Source organism: Oncorhynchus mykiss, chromosome 20, assembly GCF_013265735.2.
Source record: "Oncorhynchus mykiss isolate Arlee chromosome 20, USDA_OmykA_1.1, whole genome shotgun sequence".
Classification (NCBI taxonomy): Eukaryota; Metazoa; Chordata; class Actinopteri; order Salmoniformes; family Salmonidae; genus Oncorhynchus; species Oncorhynchus mykiss.
In genome coordinates, this window is record NC_048584.1 from 31,891,602 (window position 1) to 31,910,702 (window position 19,101).

General features: G+C 41.8%; 1 protein-coding gene across 2 annotated transcripts in view; it reads left to right on the plus strand.

The window, feature by feature from the left end:
• wdr27 (WD repeat domain 27) overlaps window positions 1-19,101 on the plus strand; it is a 155,315-nt gene that overhangs the window by 68,842 nt on the left and 67,372 nt on the right. For both annotated transcript variants that reach the window (XM_036956188.1, XM_036956187.1), the window contains exon 23: window positions 12,417-12,519. In XM_036956188.1, the coding sequence (XP_036812083.1) occupies window positions 12,417-12,519 (103 nt within the window). The remainder of the gene's footprint in view (window positions 1-12,416; window positions 12,520-19,101) is intronic.

Sequence of the window (19,101 nt, forward strand, 5' to 3'; positions counted from 1 at the left end):
CACAAACCAGAAGTGACTATTGTGGCTCAGGAGAGGAGGGTGTGTGTGTGTGTGTCACTGGCGTAGCGTTATTTGAGATTAACATTTACATTTACGGGTATTTCACAAGGGGAAAATATATACACTACTGTTCAAAAGTTTGGGGTCACTTAGAAATGTCCTTGTTTTTGAAAGAAAACCACATGTTTGTCCATTAAAATAACATCAAAATTGATTAGAAATACAGTGTAGACATTGTTAATGTTGTAAATGACTACTGTAACTGGAAACGGCTGTTTTTTAATGGAATATCTACATAGGCGTACAGAGGTCCATTATCAGCAACCATCACTACTGTGTTCAAATGGCACGTTGTGTTAGCTAATCCAAGTTTATAATTTTAAATGGCTAATTGATCATTAGAAAACCCTTTTGCAATTATTTTAGCACAGCTGAAAACTGTTAATTAAAGAAGAAATACAACTGGCCTTCTTTAGACTAGTTGAGGATCTGGAGCATCAGCATTTGTGGGTTCGATTACAGGCTCAAAATGGCCAGAAACAAGGGACTTTCTTCTGAAACTCGTCAGTCTATTCTTCTTCTGAGAAGTTAAGGCTATTCTGTGCTAGAAATTGTCAAGAAACTGAAGATCTCGATCAACGCTGTGTACTAATGAAAACCAGTCAGTACACATCAGCGCTACATATCTCCTTCGCACAGAGTTGATCAGGCTGTTGATTGTGGCCTGTGGAATGCTGTCCTACTCCTCTTCAATGTCTGTGTGAAGTTGCTGGATAATGGCGGGAACTGGAAAACGCTGTCATACAGGTCAATCCAGAGCATCCCAAACATGCTCAATAGGTGACATGACTGGTGAGTATTCAGGCCATGGAAGAACTGGATTTAGATTAGATTTTCCAGCATCCAGGAATTGTGTACAGATCCTTGTGAAATGGGTCCGTGCATTATCATGCTGAAACATGAAGTAATGGTGGCTGATGAATGGCACGATAATGGGCATTAAATTGCCATAGATAAAATGCAATTGTGTTTGTTGTCCGTAGCTTATGTCTGCCTATACTATAACCCCACCGCCACCATGGGGGACTCTGTTCACAACGTTGACATCAGCAAACCAATCACCCACACGGCGCCATGCACATGGTCTGCAGTTGTGAGGCCGGTTGGACAAATTCTCTAAAACCACGTTGGAGGTGGCTTATGGTAAAGAAATTAACATTACATTACCTGGCAACAGCTCTGGTGGACATTCCTACATTCAGCATTCCAATTGCATGCTCCCTCAAAACTTGAGATATCAGTGGCATTGTGTTGTGTGACAAAACTACACATTTTAAAGTGTCCTTTTATTGTCCCCAGCACAAGGTGTAACTGTGTAATGATCATGCTGTTTAATCAGTTTCTTGATATGCCACATCTGTCCGGTGGATGGAGAAATGCTCACTTAACAGGGATGCAAAACAATTATACGCACAATTTTTGAGAAATAATATTTTTGTGTGTATGGAATGTTTCTGTGAACTTTTATTTCAGCTCATGAAACATGGGACCAACACTTTACATGTTGCGCTTATATTTGTTTTCAGTGTATTTTCTTGCAATAGCCCTCTTTGACTTTAAAGAATATTTCTCTCAAAACTGTGAGTTCTAAAAGATGTGTCTGGAGATTACGTGAACTCAGATTGGTCTAAAATCCTAAATGAATCGGGAATGAGCAGGGACAGCTATTCCAGAAGGACCCTTCATGTCCTCATTACATGTAGTGTAACAAGACCACTCATGGTCCATAAAGTTCTCTACTTTTGATAGATTTAAACAAACAATTGGAATCACCATGGTCACAAACAAACTATCAACTCCATCTGCCTGAAAGAAGAGGAATTTTGTTTCAAATATGTTACATTTAATTAAGTTAGAGTGTCATAAAGCAACAGAGGAAAAGCTAAATTGCTACTCTGCATACCACTTGAAGGAAGACGAAAAATGTCAAACATCAACTCAATTCCGTCAGAGCTGAAAGAGCCGATTTGAATGGTTGTTTTTATTTGGGATTTTCAAATGAATCAAATTTTATAAATGTTTGAATTGAACTTGTATTTTGTATTGCAAAATTATGTCTGTTTTGAGTATCTGTTGTCAGCTCCATCAGTGGCTTGTCAGCTCCGTTGCTGATTGCTACATTTTTTGTCAATATTCAGAAAAATATATTTTAATCGCTGCAACATATGCTTAAACAATTTACATATTTGCTGTTGAAGACCTAAGGGATACTGTTTGCTTTATAACCCAGAAGAGTCTTAAGCCCTGGCAGGGTTCTACTAAGATATATGGAATTGTTTTAAGAAGGTTATACCAGGGATAATTTTGCTACTTTGATTTGGAATTTGAAGATACCTTGAAGTATAAAATAAATATATATCAAAAATATTTGCTGAAAATGATTAGCCCATACAGCATATTAAATAACAGATTCACTACATAGAACAACAGACAGAACATAGAACAACAGACAGTACCCCAAGAATTGAAAAGGAAGTTTGTTCTGAAGTGTCAATCCTGTCTGAGAGATATAAGAAAGATCAGGAAACATTTGTAAAAAAAATGTTCTACATATATTTAACACCTTATTTTTGGCATTAAATAGTCTCCATATATACCGCCATACATTTGTTCAACTGGTACCAGGGGACCTTCAGACAAGTCTTCTGAAGCCTGTTGGCGTCCCAGAGCCAAAACGTCATGTTCGCAAGAGTCTCACCTTTCCACAGAGGGGTCATATTAGTGTGCATCCCAAACTGTTTGGATGCTACAGGTGATTTTGTGAGAAGACCGATTTTCGGGATGCCTCATGGTCTGACAAACTCTGGCTCTGTCACGACATAGGCAGATGCGGTGGATTGTGATGCATCCAATGCAACGACAAAAAAACAGATACCTTGATTTTTATGGGGATTTTTGTATTATGCTAAATAACTTTCCACGTGGGTGCGAACATCGACCTCGGGCCTTGCGAGGGGACTGACTCAATGAAGTCAACAAATACATTTACGTTTTAGTCATTTAGCAGACGCTTTTACCACAAGCGATTTACAGGCACAATTAGTGTTAAGTGCCTTGCTCAAGAGTTCATTGACAGATTTTTCACCTAGCCGGCTCTGGGATTGGAAACAGTGACCTTTCGGTTACTGGCCCAACGCAATTAACTGCTACGGTCTATGGAAAATGACTGGTCGTCCATTCTAAACAAGATGGTTGCTATACATGATGGATAACGTTCTTGTCACTTGCTAGCTAGCTAGCCAACTTCAGCAAACTCCGTCACCCATTAGCCAGCATCCCACTGTTATTCTTCTAATATACTATGAACAGGAGTCATAGGAGAGCTAGGCTCCACTGGTAGGAGTCCAGCTAGAGACTTGGTTTCTTGGACACAGATTAAGTCTAGTCTGGACTCAAACACCTAGTTCAATGGAGATTCTCCATTGAGCATAGTTTTATTCCAGGACTAGGCTTAATCTGTGTCCAGGAAATCAGCTCCTATTCTTACACAGCTGTTATTCATTTAGTTGGTTTTGCTCTTCTCTAAATATGTTATATTGTTTTTCCCAAAAATGAAATGTTTGCAAACATCTTCCTACCGCTCCCAGGGTTGATGACACAGGGTCCAGAATGCACTGCAGGGCGGCCAGGCACACACGCACCCACCAGGCAGTCTGTTACACCAGGCAATCTGTTGTTTGGTTCTGGTCCACTGATTGAAATATGAGGGATTTTTTAAAATATAGTTGTTTATCTTAGTTGTCGTAATCTTTAATTCTAACGAGAACCAGGCAGGCCCAACCTGGATTGTGAAGAGAAAATGAACAAAAGGCACAATATTAACATTGCTGGGTTCAAATACTATTTGAAATAATTTCAAATACTTCAGCTGGGCTTGATTGAGCTTGTGTGTTTCAATGGAACCAGTATATATTTTTTTCCAAAAGTGCCAACCCTGCCCACGGTTGTACTGTACTCCAGGAAGGTTGAAGCTGAATGCTGAACTTATTTTAAGAGATTCCAAATAGTATTTGAGCCCAGGACTGAAAGTGAGCTTTGCTGAATCCAAGTATCCTAAGTACTAAGTTCTTAGTAATGTTGCCTGGCAGGCGAAGTAGGAACAAAAACGAATAAAAAGAAGGCAGGCCGTAAAGAAGCAGGCGGTCGGTTTGGGAAGGATAAACACATGCATGGACAAACATACGCACATGCGCAAACACACAAACCCACACAGACAGACAGACATACGAACACACACACCCAAGGTGTTTGGTTCTCACACACAGGATGAGAGCATTTGAATTAGTGTTCCTTTTTATTGTGACCTTTACGTTAATAAATGCCTTTGTGTCCCAAATGGCACTTCTGACCAGAGTAGTGCCCTAGATAGTGAATAGGGTGCCATTTGGGACTCTAATTAAGCTTTTCAGTGTAGGTTAAGCACCAAGGGTAATATTCCCTGCGTGTTGTTTAAATTGAACTGTTGTGTAGATCTACCAGGAAATACACACACACTCTTTCTCCCACTGGCACCACAGCTACCACTGAAACTTCCACGTTTCTGTACTATGGCTTCTCCTGTTTGAATAGTTGCCTCAGTTGGGAGAAACTGGCTTAATAAGCCATGTAAACCACTGACCAGCGTTTATTATTACTCAGCAATCTGTTATCCCTACACACGTCATAGTGTGTGCAGTTGTGGCCTCCAGCACATTTCCAAACAATGAGACAACAGCCCAGAAGCAGCAAAAACGCCATTCCTCATCAATATGTGCTGGGTAACCAGTGATTCTGTGCCTGTAGTCAAAAGCCTCTCCGAGTAGCAGTGCTGATCTAGGATCAGGTGGGTTCGCGTTATTATGCATTTTGATTTAAATGCTAAACTGATCCTAGATCAGCACTCCTATTCTGAGATGCTTTGGGAATACAGGCCCTGAACATCACATCAGCATGCTTCCTGTTTCTGAGATGAAAGTGAATATCTAGCGGTCTGTTTCTGCTTAGTTCATAAATATCTTCAACTCCAAATATGCTGGAAACCCCCACTGTTAAATCCATACTGTAATCTAGCATTATACACTGGAACTTTTAAAAAAGAAGGATGAGTAGAAAATAAAACTCATTTTGGCCCAACTGCTTCCTTGTTAAAGGTGGCTGCATTACTTGACCGTCTCTTACAGAGATGACATCATGCAGTCTTGTTTCAAGAAAGGGAAGAAATAATCAAATAAAGCAAAAAAGTAACTTTTTACATATTTTATTTTTACAGTGGTCTGCAAATTCAATTATAGTGGCTACAAAAACCTCTTATGGGAAAATGACTATGATATTATTCACCTAGCCTTTGAGGAGACACTGATTGAAGTGGAATCTAGCATTAGCCATTTAGTAGCCAGATGATTTCTATGATTAGCTTGTTGATTATATTGACGAGTGACTCAGAGGACCAAGGTGGATTTAGTAACGTCGTCGGCTCGGGTCCAAGGGGAACAGACCTTCCTATCCCTGTCTGGGTTAGTCATCAGCAGCATGCCGCATTGTCCTCACTCACTCACTCACTCACACACTCACACACTCACACACTCACACACTCACACACACACACACACACACCCACACACACACACACACACATACATACACATACATACATACATACATACACACACGATGCATTGTCATTACTCAGACAACGCTGGGACGGTGTGTTGGACCAAACTCAGTTTCCTCCCCTTCCTCCTCCTCTACCTCTTCCTCTCTGTGCTGTCATTGCTCAGTCAAAATATTATCCCCACACACTCTTCCTTCTCCTTTCCCTCCTCCTCCTTCCCTTCTCCTTTCCCTCCTCCTCCTCCTCCTTCCTTCTCCTTTCCCCCTCCTCCTCCCTTCTCCTTTCCCCTACTCCTCCTCCTCCTTCCTTCCTTCTCCTTTCCCCTTCCTCCTCCTCTTCCCTTCTCCTTTCCCCCTCCTCCTCCTCCCTTCTCCTTTCCCCCTCCTCCTCCTTCCTTCTACTTTCCCCCCTCCTCCTCCCCTCTTCTCCTTTCCTTCCTTCTCCTTTCCTTCCTCCTTCTCTCTCCTCCTCCTTCCTTCTCCTTTCCATCCTCCTCTTACTGCTCAGTCACAGTGAGACAAAAAAGCATTAGGTCGTCTGTCTGTTATCAATCAAATGTATTTATAAAGCACTTTTTACATCAGCAGATGTCACAAAGTGCTTATTCAGAAACCCAGACTAAAACCCCAAACAGCAAGCAATGCAGATGTAGAAGCACTGTGGCTAGGAAAAACTCCCTAGAAAGGCAGGAACCTAGGAAGAAACCAGGCTCTGAGGGGTGGCCAGTCCTCTTCTGGCTGTGCGCGGTAGAGATTATAAGAGTACTTGGCCATTAAGACCAGATTGTTCTTCATGTTCATAGATGACCAGCAGGGTCAAATAATTAACACAGTGGTTATAGAGGGTGCAACAGGTCAGCACCTCATGAGTAAATGTCAGTTGGCTTTTCATTGCCGTGCATTCAGAGGTCGAGAGAGAGACTTAAATCAGCAGGTCTGGGATAAGGTAGCCCATCCAGTAAACAGGTCAGGGTTCCATAGCCGCAGGATGAACAGTTGAAACTAGAGCAGCAGCATGACAAGGTAGCACGTCTGGTGAACAGGTCAGGGTTCCATAGCTGCAGGCAGGACAGCAGAAACTGGATCAGCAGCACGACCAGGTGGACTGGGGATCGGGACAGCCAAAGTTCATCAGGCCAGGTAGTCCTGAGGCAGGGTCCTATCTCTCAGGTCCTCCGAGAAGGGGAGAGAGAGAAAGCAAGAGAGAGATTGGAGAATTAGAGGGAACATACTTAAGATCACACAGGACACCAGATAAGACAGTAGAATTACACCAGATAGGACAGACTGACCTGAGCCCCCAGGCACATAGACTATTGCAGCATAGATACTGGAGACTGCGCCAGGAGGGGTCGGGGGACGCTGTGGCCCTGCCCGACAATACCCCCGGACAGGGCCAACCAGGAAGGATATAACCCTACCCACTTTGCCAAAGCACAGCCCCACACCACCAGATGAATATCAACAGACCACCAACTTACTACCCTGAGACGGGGGGGGGGGGGATCACGTCATTGACTCAACCCACTCAAGTCGAGTATTGCGAAAAAAAAGCCTGGCAAGAGAGATGGGAGAACACTAGCAAGCCTGTGACTCAGCCCCCAGAGGCAAAAAGGCAAGGGTGGTTCGTCACTCCAGTACCTTGCCATTCACCTTCACACCCCTGGGCCAGACTACACTCCATCATAGGACCTACATAAGAGATGAGTCTTCAGTAAAGACCTAAAGGTTGAGACCAAGTCTGCGTCTCTCACATGGATCGGCTGACCATTCCATAAAAATGAAGCTCTATAGAGCTGTTTGCTTAGAAATTCTAGGAACAATAAGGAGGCCTGTGTCTTGTGTCTGTAGAGTACGTGTAGGTATGTTCCAGTGGAGGCTGGTGGGAGGAGCTATAGGAGGACAGGCTCATTGTAATGGCTGGAATGGAATCAATACAATGCTACCAAACACATGGAAACAACATGTTTGACTCCGTTCCATTGATTCCATTCCAGCCATTAGAATGACCCCGTCCTCTTATAGCTCCTCCCACCAGACTCGTCTGGTACCAGTCTCTTACGGCAGGGCCAAATCGGAGATAGAGGTACGAGTAAGTCCATGTAATGCTTTGTAGGTTAGCAGTAAAACCTTGAAATCAGCCCTATCCCTAACAGGAAGCCAGTGTAGAGATGCGATGCACTGGAGTAATAAGATAACGTTTTGGGATTCTAGTCAAGATTCTAGCAGCCATATTTAGCACTAACTGAAGTTTATTTAGTGCATTATCCGGGCTGCCGGAGAGTAGAGCATTGCAGTAATCTAATCTAGAAGTGATAAAGCATGGATTTGTTTCTTTTCATAATATTTAGACTAAAGGTTTCTTATTTTTGCAATGTTACAAAGATAGAAAAAAACTGCTTTTGAAATGTTTTTGACATTTCTGTCAAAAGAGAAATCAGGGTCCAGACTAATGCTGAGATCCTTCACAGTTTTATTTGAGACGACTGTACAACCATTGAGATAAATTGTTAGATCAAACAGAAGATCTCTTTGTTTCTTGGGACCTAGAACTAGCATCTGTTGTGTCCGAGTTTAAAAGTAAAACATTTGCAGCCATCTACTTCCGTGTGTCTGAAACACACGTTTTCCAGGGTAGGAAATTTTGGGGCTTCACCATGTTTCATCATCAGTGTGATTGTAGATAGCGGTTAAGAGCATTGGGCCAGGAACCGAAATGTCGTTGGTTTGAATCTCCGAGCCGGCAATGTGGAAAAATCTACCATTCTGCCACTTGTTTGGCTGGAATTGAAAGCTGGGTGGTTCATGACCTTTGACTTTGTAATGCCATCTTATTTTGTTTTGGCAACGAAGTTTCACTACGGCAGTACAGCTTGCTAGTGTCTGTCAGACTGTCTGTCTGGCTCACTGTCTGTCTGTCTACCTGTCTCTCTATCTGTTTGTCTGTATGTATGTTAACATTCCTGTTAACATTGACATTCACCTATCAGTGGTTTACACAATGTAAAATAAGGTGTTCACCCACACCACCATCCACATCTGTTCTGGGCCCCTATGAGGACACCAGTCATTAGGTTTTACCTGGTCTGATGAGATTATGATGTGAAAGTCCAGGACACACACACACACAACAGCCAACATTGTTCATTAGCAGAGAGCATGGCTCAGTTTGTTAGCCTGTCCTGCAGTAGAATTAATCCAGGGCTGCGGTCCAAACACTTAAAAGACACACCCTATCCCTCAGCCCTCAAATTAAGTGGACACTTCTGATGACGCATCATGACGTCTGACGAGTATACACTTGCATGGCGAGGGAGGAAGGAATGATTTTTAAATGGACCTAGAAATTCATCACTCGTTCATCCCGCGATTATTGTGTTTTCAGCCACCGGTAGCTTGTGGGTGCTTTATATGCGTTACAGTCAATTATGAGTGTATGTCTACTTATATTAAGTATCTAAATTATTAATATGCGCCTACTTTATGATAGCTAGCAAATGATTTAGCTAACTAACGTTAGCCTGCCTAGCTGGAACTTCTGAAGAAGGAAACGCTTTTATTTCTACAATTTCCTAAAGATAACCAAACAAACATATTTACTTTTTACGAGACGTGTTTGTGGTTCCGTCATGTGCAATAGTAGCAATTTATTTGCATTCGTTTTTACTTACACTTGTATGTTGACTTCTCCATTGATGTTGTTTTTAAGTTTTCACTGACTTTTCTTAGCGGATGTACAATCGTCACAAATTGAATTATGCAGAGTTTCAGGCCCCCGGAGTGAACATAATTGTACACTCACAAAGCCGATTAAAAACGAGGGCTGAGGGGCTTACGTTGCAAACTTCTCTTGCTTGGCTAATCATTTGGCCTGCCTGCCAAGATGGTGACAGGGATTCCCCCAAGGGCATAAGGCGAGGGTAAGTGGACGAGGGTGTGTCTTTTAAGTGTTTGGACGGCAGACCAGGTGAATCCAGGTGAAAGCTATGATCCCTTATTGATGTCACCTGTTAAATCCACTTCAATCATTGAAAATTAAGGGGAGGAGGCAGGTTAAAGAATGATTTTTAAGCCTTGAGACAACTGAGACATGGATTGTGTATGTGTGCCATTCAGAGGGAAAATATTGAAGTGCCATTGAACGGGGTATGGTAGTGAGTGTTTCAAGAACTGCACCGCTGCTGTGTTTTTCACGCTCAACAATTTACCATGTATATCAAGAATGGTTCACCACCCAATGGACATCCAGCCAACTTGGCACAGCTGTGGGAAGCATTGGAGTCAACATGGGCCAGCATCCATGTGGAACGCTTTCCACACCTTGTAGAGTCCATGCCCCGATGAATAAAGGCTGTTCTGAGGACAAAAGGGGGGTGCGGTGCAACATAATATAATGTTTTGTATACTCAGTGTATATGTATATGAAGGTGTGTAAGGCAGTAGTTACAGATATCACATTTACATAAGTATTCAGACCCTTTACTCAGTACTTTGTTGAAGCAATGATTACAGCCTCGAGTCTTCTTGTGTATGACGCTACAAGCTTGGCACACCTGTATTTGGGTAGTTTCTCCCATTCTTCTTGGGTATGACGCTACAAGCTTGGCACACCTGTATTTAGGTAGTTTCTCCCATTCTTCTCTGGATAGCCTCTCAAACTCTGTCAGGTTGGATGGGGCGCTTCGCTGCACAGGTCTCTCCAGAGATGTTCGATCGGGTTCAAGTCGGGGCTCTGGATGGATCATTCAAGGACATTGAGACTTGTCCCAAAGCCATTCCTGTGTTGTCTTGGTTGTGTGCTTAGGGTTGTTGTCCTGTTGGAAGGTGAACCCTCACCCCAGTCTAAGGTCCTGAGCAGGTTTTCTTTACTCCATTTATCTTTCCCTCGATCCTGACTAGTCTCCTAGTCCCTGCCTTTGAAAAACATACCCAGGTTTCCTCCAGACGTGACGCTTGGCATTCAGGCCAAAGGATTCAATCTTGTTTCTCATGGTTTGAGATGCCTTTAGGTGCCTTCTGGCAAACTCCAGGCTGTCATGTGCCTTTTACTGAGGAGTGGTTTCCTTCAGGCCATTCTACCATACAGGCCTGATTGGTGGAGTGCTGCAGAGATTGTTGTCCTTCTGTAAGGTTCTCCCATTGCCACAGAGGAACTCTGGAGGTCTGTCTGATTGACCATCAGGTTCTTGGTCACCTCCCTGACCAAGGCCCTTCTCCCCTGATTACTCAGTTTGGCCGGCCAGCTCTAGGATGAGTCTTGGTGGTTCCAGACTTCTTCCATTTAAGAATGATGGAGGCCACTGTGTTCTTCAATGCTGCAGAATGTTTTGTGCTTTGACACAATCCTGTCTCAGAGCTCTACAGACAATTCCTTCGACCTCATGGCTTGATTTTTGCTCTGACATTCACTGTCAACTGTGGGACCTTTTAGACAGGTGTGTGCCTTTCCAAATCATGTCCAATCAATTACATTTAGCACAGGTGGACTCCAATCTAGTTGTAGAAACATCTCAAGGATGATCAATGGAAACAGCATGCACCTGAGCTCAATTTCGAGTAGCAAAGGGTTTTAATACTTATGTAAATAAGGTTTTTCAGGTTTTTTTGCAAACATTTCTTAAAACTTGTTTTCGCTTTGTCATTATGGGTTATTGTGTCTAGATTGATGATGCTAATTTTTTATTGAATCCATATTTGAAAAAGTCTCTAATGTAACTAAATGTGCAAAAAGGGAAGGGGCCTGAATACTTTCCAGATGCACTGTATATAGGATGTCCCTTGACTATAATACAGTATTATACATACATACTATACATACTGTATGTACAGTCCTTTCAGAAGCATTGGAGTCAACATGGGCCATCATCCCTGTGGAACCCTTTCGACACCTTGTGGAGTCGATGCCCCGATGAATTGAGGGTGTTTTGAGGGCAACGTGATCCCAATGTTTGGTGTACTCTGTATGTTTATATTTTACGGTCTCTGACATCGCTCGTTCTGATATTTCATTTTTTTTCTGTATTATGTGTGTATAGTTTTTTATTCGATTTTTATTGCTAGGGATTACTGCACTGATGGAGCTAGAAACACAATAATTTCACTGCACCAGCGATAACATCTATAAATCTCTGTACACGACCAATAAACTTGGATTTTATTTGGTACTGTAACTCATTGGGCACCACTCCCACGTTGACACCTGGGAACCCTTTTTTGTTTTGTGCTGAAAGGAGCTTGCTCTGGGGTGCAGTGGCACTTTGCTGCTAGACTAGGTTAGTTCCTAGTCTCTAAGGGTAGCAGAATAAATGTGATATTTGATACTGCTTCTCTTTGAGATCTCAATGGTGAGATGTTTGACATTTTACATTCTCGTAAATCAGTATGTTTGTGTGTGTGTTCTGAACTAGGCATGTTTGCAACTAGTGGAAATATTTGGCATCCTTGGTAACCACACACACACAAACACAACCACCCAATATGAACGACTGTGGATACCAGGACTGAGGCCATCGTTTGCAAATGTATTGTGAAATCTGTTGTAAAATGTATTTTAATGTTTCAAAATTGTATTTTATTGTGTTACTGCCTTAATTGTTGCTTGACCCCAGGACGAGTAATGGGGATCCATAATAACTGAAATACAACACACCTAAATAAATCTAAGCAGAATCATGAAATGTCACTACTGATTTGCCCTTTCAAATAGAGCAGCAATAGTAGTTTTCATTGGCATTCTGTAAATCTCCCTCTCTGTTTTCTCTCCATAGGTGTGTGCGGCGGTATGAGAACCACTTGAATCGCTGTCATCCCTGCACCGCAGCCTTTTCACCCTGTGGACGATTCATTGCTTCTGGCTCTGAAGACAACTGTGTGAGTGGTGGTTCCTTCCTACTTGTCCTCCCTCTCCTCCTCCTCTTCCTTTCTCTCCCTCTATTCCTCCTCCTCTTCTGTCTCATCATCCTCCTTTCTATGGAAACACGTGACCTGGTATGGAAGTTAAAAGGTAGGGGTTGAAATACAGGTGGAGAGTCAGAGGTTCATGTTACTGGATTTCACAGGCTTCGTCCTCTCCCCTGCACTAATCATTTTTGACACCATCTAAAATACCTTCAATACCTGTAATAAGTCTGAAATATCTTCACCTAGAGTTGTTTAATGTTAAAGTGACACATGACACTTCAGGAAATGTCATGGAAAGCATCTACGATGTGATGTCAAGGGCCACCAGCCCTGGTCTGCATAAAGCCCTGTAATACGTCTTAAATACCTTTAACTGGAGTCTGTACTGTATGGTGTCACAGGCCATCACCCTACGTTGTAATAGCTGTAGTAAATCATGCACAGGGTTGCCATGGATTTGACAGTAACTTAAAGGGAGCAAGGTGGCAAGTTCAATTCTGTATTTTATATTACAGTGTACAGTAGGTGCATTTGTTTTATGTCACAGTGACACATGATACATAGTCATTTATTTTATGTAAACAATGTTCCCGTGTCCCATAGAGAATAGGAAGCACTACCATTTTACACAACATTAAAGACATGCTCCGGAACCTTTGAAACCTCCCGCTTTGGGCTGGATGTGTCAATGTGTAGTTCATACATGCATAATCATCCTCAATTAGCCACAAAATCCCTAGTTTGAAAGCAACTGTTTTTCTGGAAGCTTTCCCTACATTTCCTCCCGTGTGGGCCAACCCCCTAGCAATTTGAGTTCTAGCCAATGATCTTCAGCCCCTCACCATTTGAGTGACAACTAACAAGATGCACACACATCAGCAGAGCGAGAGAGAGCAATGACGTGGTGCAAATATCTGCACATAGGTGACGTAGTACGCAATTTCCAGCTCATGAGCACTACTTTCACTACTGGCTAAAAAGTACACAAAAGTACCAGAGAATCACTTTAAATACGGCCAATGACCAGTTTTATGTCTTTAGTACATTCACCTAGAGTTGTTTGATGTTAATCTGACAATGGAATGACATGACTCATGCTTTTTCCAAGACAGTCCCACAGAGAATAGGAAGCAAGAGGAATGCTTGTAATGGCAAGCGCATCACTGGCAAATCAATGAATGTGTGTGCATGCATGTGTGCAGGGCCGGCTCTAACCTTTTGGGGTCCCAAAGCTAAATGTTGTTATGGGCCTCCAGACCTCATGGGCAAAACATTTTAGTGGCCCCCCTCTTGACGGCAGAGAGAAAAAATATAATTGTAGAGTCAATTTCCTGCAGTTCTCCACATTTTGCCACGGGACTTAGAGAAAATGTTGCAGTTTTAAAGCAAGTTTGCTGCAATTTGACTCATTTTGTCATGGAGCAAAAAGAAACATCTGTAGTTTTACAGTTACTTTCCTGCAATTCTACACATTTTGCCATGACTTATACCATGTTATTATGACATCTGGGTGAGAGTGACTAACAAAATCCCTGCGTGCCCGGTTGGTAATTCAACCATGATTACTACAAGTATAGACAGCTGACTAGACTCATTTACCAATCTAAGAACATTTAGCCGACATGGAATGGCAGTGTTCATTTCATCAACAATAACTATGAGGAAAAGTGCTCATCAATGACTTATTCCTGAATTAAACTATGACGATAGCTAGAAAAAAACACAAACTATTACAAATTACTTTTCATTTTAGTTGATGAAAATGGGACGAGACAAGAATTCCATGTGAGACTAATCACCATTTAATTTGACACAAAGCTCCTTTTCATCTGTTTTGTCCAATCATACGCCAGCATACATGCATAATATTTCAGGTAATCCTCTCATTGGCAGTTGTGACTTGACTTGTATCTAACCTCAACTAGAAACAATGTTTACTCTCTTACTTTCATGTAGGCAATGTTTTCTTTGATCACGACAGAAGCTCTATTTTCCCATGTGTGCTGTTATTCATTAGTCTGTGTTGACACACTTCCATTGTAGTCCACAAATGCGAGTTGCAGTTGCATTTTGTTGTTGCTATTTGTTGAATATTAGGAGTACAGTGGTACTTCTGGCATTTTTGTAAGCCTCAAAATCTCCCCTGTCATTCACTCCCTTGACAGTTATGGCTGTGAGATTTGAGTCATTTAGCAGGCTCTCTAATCCAGAGCGATTTACAGTTAGTGAGTGCATACATTTTAATACTGGTCCCCTGCGGGAATTGAACCCACAACTCTGGCACCATGCTCTACCAACTGAGCCAAAGACGAGACTAAAATAGTCCAGTTTTAGTCGACTGAAAATAATTCAAACTAACTATGGATAAAATTACAAACATTTTACTAAGACTAAAAGTTATTTTAAGACTAAAACTAAAATAGCTACCAAAATGAACACTGACATGGGCTATTTGAGTCTCTGTCAGTGACTGACATAAAAAGAGAAAAACTGCTGATCCAGAGTTCCCCAATTCTTCATTATTGTCAAAGAATGGGTGGGGGCCCCCTAGCAGCCGTGGGGCTGTAGGCGGTCGCTTATGTTGTTTATGCCTGGAACCGGCCCTGCATGTCTGTGTGCTTGCATGTGATTTCCAGGCAGTTCATTCCAGTGTATGTGTGTTTGTCGTTAATTTGTTTGCGCATGTTTGTGCGTGCATGCATGTGTGAGTGAGAGGGCATCTAGACAGAGCAGTCCAGATTTACTGCAGTACAATGCCTTCTTTTCCTTTTATCTCCTGATAGAGATGGATTTGCAGAAGAATGCTTTCTGTTCTGGGTGTATAATTTATACGCTGGCATCCGATTTGAGTTATAGGCTCAAATTGAGTTATAACGCTGTTATGGGTAACTTCTAAAGCTCCGACTTTACTTTATCGACAAGCCTTGTGCGCCATCTGGGCTAAAGGCCAAACTGCAGAATGCTTAAGATTATGGACAGGGGCACACTCAACTACTGTAAATATAGAGCTCAGGTGAAAAGGTTGATGCACTGTAGTGCATATTTTGTCTTGAGCGGATGGTCGGGGGGCCAGAACATAATTACTAATAATTTGTTGACTACAAATTGACTACAATAAGTTATTGACTACAGATATAATATTTGATTAAAACATAATCATTTCAAACCTTGATTACATTTGTATATGATCACGTCTCTCTATTATGCGTGGGAATACATGGGAACAGATTTCCTAAATTAAAATCCCTTGGAGCTGAGTTCCTGGTGGGTTTTTTTTCAGCATTTTATGTCTGAAGAAATGTATAATAATAATAATACAGTTTTATTTTTTGCTCAGGAAACAAGTTAAAACCACGGTCTGCCAGTTGGGGTGTAGCCTTAGTTGCCTGCCTATGAAACAACAAAACACACTGCTGGTGGTTTAGGTGCATGTAGTTGTACAATACATGGTAAACATGGCACAGTACATGGCACATACACATGCCATACTATTCTGTTATTTCCATGACGGACACCTTTTAAACCTGCTACAGAATAGGTCTTCCCTCTTCTTGCTGTACAAAACATTGTCTGCGTCCCAATTCTCCACCCTTCTCCCCGTCATGGATTTACAAATGGTGGAAACCCAAAGCCAGTGCTTACCCCAATCCAGTGCTTTCCAATTCATGACGGGGAATGTGAGAGACAAAGACTGTCATGGAATTGGATCTTCAAAGGCCAGAATTCACACACTCACCTCAGATTTGTACCACATGACAAAGCGAAAGGGGCTCATTCCTGAACGATGTGTAGAGGTCACAAATCCACGTTCATTGTCACATTTTATTTGCTCTCTCTTCCCTCTTTCTTCACAGTTTTTTTTCTTCCAATCGTGTCTGTCTTTCCTCTGGACTTCTGAGTAAATCTAATCTCTGGTCTTTTATTGAGCAGCTGCTTTGTGTTTAGTGTTCCCTTACGGAAAAAACACATGAATTTCACGTGAATACATGTGAAGTGTTCCAAAAACACATGTTTTTATGTGATCACATGATCTTATGTGAGGTTAATGTGATAACAGGTGACAACCACAGGAGGTTGGTGGCATCTTAATTGGGGGGGACGGGCTGGTGGTAATGACTGGAACAGAATGGGCGGAATGCTATCAAACACATGGTTTCCATGGTTTCCATGTGTTTGATGCCATTCCATTCTCTCCGTTCCAGCCATTATTATGAGCTGTTCTCCCCTCAGCAGTCTCCACTGGTGAGAACATGTAAAGCAAAATGTGATAACATGTGATCACGTGTGAAGTGTACCTACGTACACGTGTGAACTGTACCTGTTCTCACCAGTGGAGGCTGCTTCACGGTGTAATAATGGCTGGAATATGTAAAAACTTGATAATGTGTAAAGTGTTCCTAAAACACATGATTTAACATGTTACATTTCATGTGAAATGATGTGATTTTCAACGTGAAATCATGTGGTTTTTCTGTAAGGGTTGATCCTCTCTATGACTGGTGCCAAAGCAGCGCCAGAACTGTCTAAACAATTCATCCCTCCCAACCAAGACAACAGTCAGTGGAACTTCTTACATGAAGTCATCGTGTTGAGCTGGGGAGTTATGTTAACCTTCTTAACAGGCCACTGAACAGTAAAACAGAACACTGGAACATCATTTTGAAATAGTACACTACCGATGTCACAAGAATTCATTCTTCTGAAGATTAGTCACTGGAACTTGGAACTTCTTCCATGTTTGTCCAGTGTTGTCATTGCTAGGCCACTAAACAGTCCACTAGAACACTGACTAGATCAAGAGATCAAGATCAGTTTAACCTTGTACACAAGGTCCAATGAAAATGTAACTTCCACTTTATCCCAACGCTTACGAAAAAGACACACATATGCATACAGGTTGGAGCAGGAGCCTGCCACACTACAGTGTCCCTGGAGCAGTTTGTGTGGGAGTTTAAATGCCTTGCTCCAGAACTGATGAGTATATCCGTTACAACAATTCATCCCTCCCAACCAAGACAACAGTCAGTGGAACTTCTAATCCATGGCTGTCCACTAGCACAGTTGTGTTGAGAGACAGAGTTCTGTTCAATTGGCTTCAGGGTCACTAAACAGTAAAACAGCACAGTCGATTGTACATTGAACTGAATAAACCACTTCAGTAGACCACTTCAGTAGACCACTAGAGTAGACCACTGAACCAATGATACGTTTAACCTTCAAACATTTATCTTTAAAGCTAGAGCACGAATAGAACATTGAACCCTTGGGTATAGGCCTATAACTTAACTTTTAAGTCAAGCACTTTCTTGTTCTACAAAGAACTTCAACAGTTATCGGGTTTTGGTGTACAGATAAAATATATGAATGCATGTAGTAGCTATTTTGGTGGCCTGGTGAGTACAATTCCTTGAAGATGACTGTTCAATTTAGTATTTTAAAGAGTTGGCTCAACATAGCTTCTTGCCATGTGTGGACCAGACTCAGTAAGAGATTTCATTTGTATAAAAGAGTTTTTAGTGAAAGACATGAAAACGTCCACTTGCCGTTCAACATTTAGCTGGTTAGGACAATGTACTAAAATGTGATGGATTGCTTCCACCAATTTTAATTAGTCAGGTAGGTGAGAGGGTCAAGCACACTCAACTCGAGCTCTGTAACTCAAATGTTAGTTACAGAGAAAGTACAAGGCCCTGGGAACCATCACAACCTAAGAGGCCTGCAACTCAGTCCAGTCATGAAGCTTATTTTAGATGGCTGTTGAGCAAAGACGGTGAATAGCACCCTGGTGGTTTGGTAATAAGAAACCCAGACCTTAAACTATGTGGTTTGAATGCTTCTTTCTCCAGGTATAAATCTTGCCCTGGTTTTGGAGGTCAAAGCGAATACGTTTTTCCCTCTCTTCACTCAGTGATATATATCTGTAATATAACCGAGCATGTTCTTCAGCCAAATCTTTGTGCCAGATGACTTGATCAACTGTCTCGATTGATGTTTTGTCTTGTATCTTCATCCCAATGGTGTTCGTTTACTTATGAATTCATGATTGTTTGTTATTTAGAGTACATCTAACAACAAATGTAGAGATGTTATAGAAAGATGAGAGGCTGGTTACACAGTTTAGATGTTTGTAGAAAGATCAGAGGCTGGTTATACAGAGTCAGGTTTTTTTTGGTCTGATGACCTGACGAGTCTCAGGTATAAAACATGGGGGTCATTCCATGTCAATTCAACCAAACCGTGAACTCCACCAATCTCAGATCGTGAAACTTCAAATGATGAGAATCAGATAATACAAAGATACAGGCGTCCTTCCTAACTCAGTTGCTGGAGAGGAAGGAAACCGCTCAGGGATTTCACCATGAGAACAATGGTGATTTTAAAACAGTTACAGAGTTTAATGGCTGTGATAGGAGAAAACTGAGGATGGATCAACAACATTGTAGTTATCCACAATACTAACCTATATGACAGAGTGGGAATAAGAAAGCCTGTACAGAATTTTAAAAAATCTAAAACATGCATCCTGTTTGCAACCAGGCACTAAAGTAATAC